The 7,887-nt window shown below is 39.2% G+C and overlaps 1 protein-coding gene across 1 annotated transcript in view; it reads right to left on the bottom strand.

Annotated features, from left to right (window-relative positions):
• Positions 1-7,887, bottom strand: part of DNTTIP2 (deoxynucleotidyltransferase, terminal, interacting protein 2) — a 30,725-nt gene that overhangs the window by 14,360 nt on the left and 8,478 nt on the right. Inside the window, 3 exon segments of the mRNA XM_006830950.1 lie at positions 26-95; positions 1,781-1,876; positions 7,793-7,885. Of these exon segments, the coding sequence (XP_006831013.1) occupies positions 26-95; positions 1,781-1,876; positions 7,793-7,885 (259 nt within the window).

The following is a 7,887-nucleotide window of genomic DNA, read 5'->3' as shown; positions in this document are numbered from 1 at the left end:
ATCTTCAATGCTTTGAGATCATTTTTCAGTTCATCTGTCAATTCTGGAGCTTTCATACCAAACCAGCCATTGCCTGCTGTTTTTTGTCGCTCTTCCTAAAATTCAGATTTCAAATATACACATTAAAAAATCTGATAAGCAAAGCAGTTATTTATACCTAACTTCCTCTAAAATTGTATAGACGTGTTTATGAATTAAAAACAAAGTTATACTTTATGTAAAGAATTAGTCTTCAGATTCAGCTTTCATAAAAGGAATTAAGTTACAAAGAAAGTGATTTTTCTGGTAAGTCAAGTGCAGCATTATCAGTTTCAAATATGAGGGCTCCTTAAAATATATTTTATCTCTTAGCAAGCAATTGTCAATTTGCTGGGAGAACTGCCCATTGTTGTTGTTGTTATGTGCCATCGAGTCGTTTCCGACCCATAGCGACCCTGTATAGGGTTTCCGAGGGTGTAAATCTTTACGGGAGTAGAAAGCCTCATCTTTCTCCCGCGGTGCAGCTGGTAGTTTCGAACCGCTGACCTTAAGGTTCGCAGCCCGATTCGTAACCACTACGCTACCAGAACTGCCCATAGCTTCAATTATTATTGTCTAAAATAGCCAATCTAATAGATAGCGTATAAAAATATTTTCAACTGTGAAGCTTAAATGTTAACATTAATATTTTCATTCAATTAGGTGCCTCACTCCAACAGCACAGACATCTGGATTACCTCTGTAGTAAAACAAAAATTGCTTTTCTTTTGCAAATTCTTAGCAAGTTATTTTTAATTCATATAATAAATATTTGAATGTTTACCATTTCTCGTTAATAATGTACGACACTCCATGACATTTATGGAGTACCACTATCTGGGTAACTTTTTGACGCCTGTTGAGATGACAGAAGAGATTGTCCATATTTTACTGAAGAAAATGGGTTCTATCCTCTCATTTGGAAAACTAAAACCAGGGTTTGTATCATGCTGTATTTACTAAGTTCTCTATAACCATCTGTTACATGAGCTCCTAGCGCGTCCAATGTCAGCAATCCTCTATGGGGTTTCTGAGATTTTAAATCTTTATGGAAGCAGAAGACAGCCTCATCTTTCTCCTATGGAGTGGGTGGTGGATTTTAACCTCCAACCTTGCTTTAACAGATCAATGCTTATACCACAGTGCCATCAGGGCTCCTTATTGAGCAAGAACCTTTAAATCAAGAGCTGAGGATGGTATGCCTGTATGCTGGTGGTTACTGTTTCTAAGGTGGTGGTTGTTAGCTGCCATCATGTTGGTTCTGACTCACAGCAACCCTGTATAGGGTTTCTGAGAACAGGTTGTGGGTTTGAACTGCCAACTTGTGGTTTTCAGTTACATTTTTATCCTACAGTGCCACACCAGGACACCATTTTTAAGGTGGAGGAAGTGGGGGAACAACACCTGTATGTGCCGCTTTGGATTAAAAAATGTAAAAATTGATATAAAATGTTCATGAAACCATATTCACAGGTTCGTAAATATCTGTGGCAATTTCCATTTTTCTTTGTGTATATTTTAATCGCACAACCATGTAATATATTGTTGTTGTTGTTAAATGCCATAGAGTTGATTCCAACTCATAGTAACCTTGTACAGGGTTTCCAAGGAGCGGCTGGTGAGTTTGAACTGCCGAACTTGTGGTTCAAACTGACCTTGCAGTCCAGTGCTTATGCCCCAGCACCACACCAGGACTCCACCATGTGGTACATAAGTTATAAACATACCCAGACAGTCAAAGTGTTTAAATCTCTGTACTTACTCTTCTCTTTTTTTGAAGTTGAAACTTGGATTCTCTATATGGTGGGACAGTATAGTTCTTTTCAAAATCAGGTGTAATGATGGTTTTCTGCAAAAGCTATACAAATATTGAATGAGTTTTAAAATGTCAGAAGCGCTACACAAGTTTTCAGCATACCTAACTTATATAACACCTCCCACACTGAAAACTACTCATCTATTAACCTGCTTTATGAAACAGACACATTACTACAAATTATCCCCGATCTTAAACGTGAAAATCATAATCACATTAAAAACATTCCAGGAGGCAGATTGAAGGATTACTTTAGAGAATCTATACAAAATGAAAATTGATCTCAAATCCTCTTTTGCAATCTGAATCTGTACAACTAATAATTTAATGTGTCCACTTGTACTTATTATTTCCAACTGGTTATCTGCACTAAACTAGGAAACAACATCACAACTGTCCTTAAAAGTCCCTGAAAAACAACAAAAATGACTAATCTTTGATAAGCTCTACCGATGTTGGTAAAACAACTTCTTGTGGTCTGAGCAGATTAGGTTGTTGTTAAGTGCCATTGAGTCGGTTCCAACCCATAGCAACCCTGTATAGGGTTTCTGAGGAGCAGGTGGTAAGCTTGAACTGCTGATCTTGCAGTTCAAACGGCTTTGCTGTCTGACGCATTAACCCACAGTGCTACACCAGGACTCCATAAACCGTTAAAAATACAAGAACAATAATATAAATTAACACATTCTTTTCATGTTAGGCCAGCAAGATCATTCTATTCACACTGATCTGCAGCTGAACCCAAGAACATGTCTCCAAAGTCAATTCACATAGCTATAGATGAAGGTCATCATTTTTTTCTAAAAACATTTTTTTGAACAATATTGAAGTCTCCAGTTTTTTCCACTGATTCTTAGAAACACCATCCTGTACATTTTTTAATATTCTTGTAAAACAAATTCTAATACATGTAATCAAAATACATTTAAATTTTGATAGGTACTAAGTTGCCTTGCATCCAAATTATTGTTGTTAAATGCTGTCAAGGTGGTTTCGACTCAAAGCAACCCTGTAGAGGTTTTCCAAGGAGTGGTTGGTGAGTTTCAACAGCTGACCTTGCAGTTAGCAACCCAGTGCTCATCGTACAGTGCCACACAAGGACTCCTGCATTGAAGCTGTTGTTTAGTCAAACCTCTTAATCTTAAATGACTTCTGTTATTTTTTTTGCCTAACAAAATCCAAACTCACTGCCATGAAGTTGCTTCTGACCTACAGTGACCCTATATAGCATTTTCAGGGATTGCAGATCTTCATGGGAGCAGACAGCCTCATTTTTCTCCTATGGCGTGGGTGGTGGGTTTGAACCACTGTCCTTGAGACTAGCAGTCCAGTACTTATCCTATAATGCCACCTGGTTGTGGTTCACCAAGTTCCAACTCATAGTGACCCTGTACAGGGTTTCTGAGGCTGTAAATCTCTACTGGAGCCAAATGTCTTTTCTCTTTCTACCACGTAACAATTGGTAGAACTGAACTACTGACCTTGCAGTTAGCAGCCCAGCTCATAATCCACTACACTACCAGGCTCCTAAAAATGCCACTTGTTGTTGTTTAGTGCCGTCAAGTCGGTTCCGACCCACAGCGACCCTGAACAGGGTTTCCGAGGCTGTGAATCTTTACAGGAGCAGAAAGCTTCATCTTTCTCCCACTGAGCAGCTAGTAGTTTCGAACTGCTGACTTTGCGGTTCGCAGCCCGATTCGTAACCACTACACTACCAGAGCTCCTTAAAAATGCCACTTAGAAAAAAAAAAAAATGCCACTTAGGATGCTTACATTTCTCACAATACTGATCGTTTGGGTGATTAAAATGAGACTCTGAGTAATTAGTCTCTTCCCCAATGAAGACCCACAATACTGCATCTTAGCTCTCAAAATAGCTGACAGGAACAGTTTAAGCATTACTTTGACCAATGGCATTCAAAATTCAAGCTCAGGTCTAGAAATCTGTTTCTGAGTAGCATACTAGCAGTCTAGGCCTTCCTATTACTCTGAACATTTTGGTTGGGGTGAGAGGAAGAGTGCTGCTGGCATCTAGTATGAGGCCAGAGATGCTGCTAAACATCCTACAATATCTAAGACACCCCATGCCCCTCAGCAAAGAAGCATCCAGTCCCAAAGCTTAACAGTGTGGAGGTTAAAAAAACCAGTTTTAGGAAAACAAGATTACTGTTGTTAAGTGCCACTGAGTCGGTTCTGACCCATAGAGACCCTGTAGACAGTTTCCAAGGAGTGACTGGTGAGCTTAACCACCAACCTTGCAGTTCAACCGACTCTGTAGTCTAGCGCATTAATCCACAGCGCCACACCATGACTTCAGATGGTAAAGTATCAACTATACCCACAGTTACTACTTAATCTGATGTACACTGAGCTCACAAAAGCACAGATGGAGCAGGAAAGACTGACAGTTAAAGAGTCTGCAATGGCAGGAACACAGTGGGTGGGTAGCTGGAGCTAGTGGTACAGACACCTTGAAGGCTCTGAGAGCAAATGAAGAATTTCAGCAGAGGACCATGGTCAGATTTATGTTTTTAGAAAAATCTAACATGACCTTGGGGAGTGGTTTAAAGAACAAAGTAGAGGCAAGATCAGTAAGGAGGCTATTGCAGTGTAAAGATAAAGGTAAGGACTGGCTAGTAACAGTGGATATGAAAAGGCGGTAACACAGTAGAATGGTAGCTGTGAGGCAGAGTTCCCTAGGCTTGGTAACTGACTGCAAAGATAAAAGAGATTTGGGCATCATTAACCATAATAAAGAATACAAGAGGAGGAGTTAGATCAGAGAGAAAAAGAGGCAGGGAATTAGTGAGGTTAAGTGTCTGAGCTCATCTGAATGAACAGATTTTTATAAAACTAAACCAAACCAGCTGTTGCTGAGAACACTGATCCTATATTACTTTTATTTTCAAACAGTGTGTTTTACAAATTAGACCTTATAAATACATAAATATTATGTGGGAGGGGAAAAAATAGCAGATTAGGCTAACGTGGTTTCACTTAAGGGAAATTTCATCTTTTTATCAAAGACGAATCATTTCGAATAATTGTCATCAGGACTGACTGTGAGGGTTGGAAATGTTAAGGTAGACGTTTCGTAGCGAGAAGGAGTGATTAACTTTGCAGTCTAGGAGCGGAGGTCCCTGGGACCATTAAGGGAGAAGAGCAGAGAGCAGGACCCTACCCAGAGAAGCAGTGATGCCTGAGATGGAGGCAGAGACGATGACATGGCGAGATGGAGCAGTTGGAGACTTTAGATACAGAGAGGGAGAGGGGCTATGTGCTGATGACCGGGAAAGGGGGCGGCAGGCTTGCAGTATATACCTTTTGGTTGGTTGATGATGCATGGAGGGGATTGTAACCATGGCAATGAAACAATATACGATAGGATGAAGGTAAAACTAATGTTCTCCCATGTAAACTATCACATAATTCACAATAACACATTAAAAAAAAAAAAGATTAACTACCTCGGAAACCCTGTACAGGGTCACTATGAGTTGGAACTGACTCCACGGCACATAACAACAATACCCTGCTAAGAGGGAAATTGTTGCCCTTGATTTTCCAGGGAGAAAAATAGAGACTTAGAGCATTTCAGTGTACAACCTGTCACACAGTTAATAAATGAAAGAGCTGAGAGATGAATGAAAGACTGTGTGGCAGATGAGATGAAATATCACTGTGATGGCTCATAAAGATGATGTTCTGCATCCTACTTTAGTGAGTAGCAACTGGGATCTTGAAAGCTCATGAACGTCCATCTAAGGTGCAACTATTGGTCTCTCCACGTACAGAAGAAACATGATGAGAACTGAAGATGCTTGGAATCAGTTCGTCAAGTAGAACAATGGAACTTGTGAACATCTGTCACCACGACTCTGAAACGAAAAGAACTAGATGGTGCCCAGCTACCACTACCAACTGCTCTGAAAAGGATCATATTAAAAGGTCCCAGATAAAGTGGGGGAAAGTCTGGAATAAAACTCAAAATGCCACCCTTCAGGTCTGAAATAGAACTCACCCTCATGGCCCAATTTTTCAGCCCAGCAGTAGATAGGTATATGGGAAGGCAACAACATATTAGGGTATTTTCAACAAGGAATGGTTAACAACCACTCAAGATCAAAAGGGCAACAGTCACCTAAGGACAGGTTTGAAAAGGGGTGGGAAGGGCAGTGGGATGGAAATAAGAACCACAGGGAGGAAGTCGGATAACTGTTGTTACATGAAGGGGATTGCAATCATTAAGCTGAAACAAAGTATATGATTTGGAAAATATAAAACTGATGATCTTCTCTGTAAACATTCACTCAATTCACAATACAAAGTTTCAAAAAAAAAAAAAAAAAAAAAAAAAAATTTCAAAAAAAAAAAAAAAAAAAGACAAATCATTTCTAGAAAGGATAGTAAAGATCAAAGACTACAGCCCCGGTATGGATTGCACTTCAATATAAACAAAACAAAAATCCTCACAACTGGATCAGTAAATAACATCATGATAAATAGAGATAAGATCAAAGTTGTCAAAGACTTCATTTTGCTTGGATCCACTATAAACTTTCATAGAAGCAGTAGTTAAAAAATTATTTGTGCCCATTCCAAAGAGGTGATCCAATGGAAAACAAAAATCATTGGATAATTATCATTCATATCACATGCAAGTAAATTTGTGCTAAAGGTAATTTAAAAGCGGCTGCCAACTGTACATTGATAGAGAACTGTCAAAGATTCAAGGCAGATTCAGATGAGGACGTGGACTAAGGGATATTACTGCTGATGACAGATGAAACTTGGCTGAAAGCAGAGAATGCCAGAAAGATGGTTAACTGTGCTTTACTGACTGTGCAAAGGCTTCTGACTGTGTGGATCATGACAAGCTGTGGGCAACTTTGTGAAGAATGAGTATTCTGGAACACTTAATCGTGACGAAGAGGCAGTTGTTTAAACAGAACAAGGGGACACTGAGTGATTTAAAATCTGGAAAGGTGGGCGCCAGGGTTATATTCTTTCACCATATTTATTAAATCTGTATGCTGAGCAAATAATCTGAGAATCTGGATTATATGAAGAAAAATGTGGCATCGGGATTGGAAGGATTAACAACCTACAATATGCAGAAGATACAATATGCAGAAGTTAACAACCTACAATATGCAGAAGATACAAACTTGTTTGCTGAAAGCTATGAGGATTTAAAATAAAATACTTACTGATAAATAGCAAAGTCCACAGCCTTCAGTTTAGATTGCATCTCAATGTAAAGAAAACAAAAGTCTTCACCACTAGACCAATAAATAACACCATTACAAATGAAGAAAAGACTTAAGTTGCCAAAGATTTCATTTCACTTGGATCCACAATCAACACTCATGGGAAGCAGCAGTCAAGAAATCAAACGACATATTGCCATTAGGTAAATCTGCTGCACAAGACCTCTTTATAGTGTTCCAGAGTAAAGATGTCAGTTTGAGGACTAAAGTACTCCTGACCCAAGCCACAGTATTTTCAGTAACCTCATAAGCATGTGAAAGTTGCACAGTGAATAAGGAAGACCGTAAAATAATTGATGCATTTGAGTTATGGTGCTGGAGGATAATTTTAAAAGTACCATAAACTGTCAAAAGAACAAACAAATCTGTGTTGGGCGAATGCTCCTTGGTTGCAAGAATGAAAAGAGTCAGTCTCTCATACTTTGGACATACTGTTAGGAGGAACCGGTCACTGCAGAAGGACATAATGCTTGGTAAAGTGGAGGGTCAGAGAAAAAAAGGAAGTCCCCCAACAAGATGGACTAGTACAGTGGCATTAGCAATGGACTCAAGTATTAACAACTGTGAGGATGGCACAGCACTGGGCAATGTTTCATTCTGCTGTGCACAGGGTCGCTGAGTCGGAATTGACTGGATGGCACCTTAACAACAACATATAAAAATTAACAGTACTTTCTGTGTAACTTACCTCATTTTTTGATTTCTCCTTGATCTGTGTTACAATTTTCTTTTTAGATTGTAGTTTGTCTGCATTGAAATTAATATATAAGCCACCCAACTGCT

This window comes from Chrysochloris asiatica, unplaced genomic scaffold, assembly GCF_000296735.1.
Source record: "Chrysochloris asiatica unplaced genomic scaffold, ChrAsi1.0 scaffold00002, whole genome shotgun sequence".
NCBI lineage: Eukaryota > Metazoa > Chordata > Mammalia > Afrosoricida > Chrysochloridae > Chrysochloris > Chrysochloris asiatica.
Note: the sequence above shows the minus strand (reverse complement) of the source record. Positions and strands in the feature narration are given on the sequence as shown.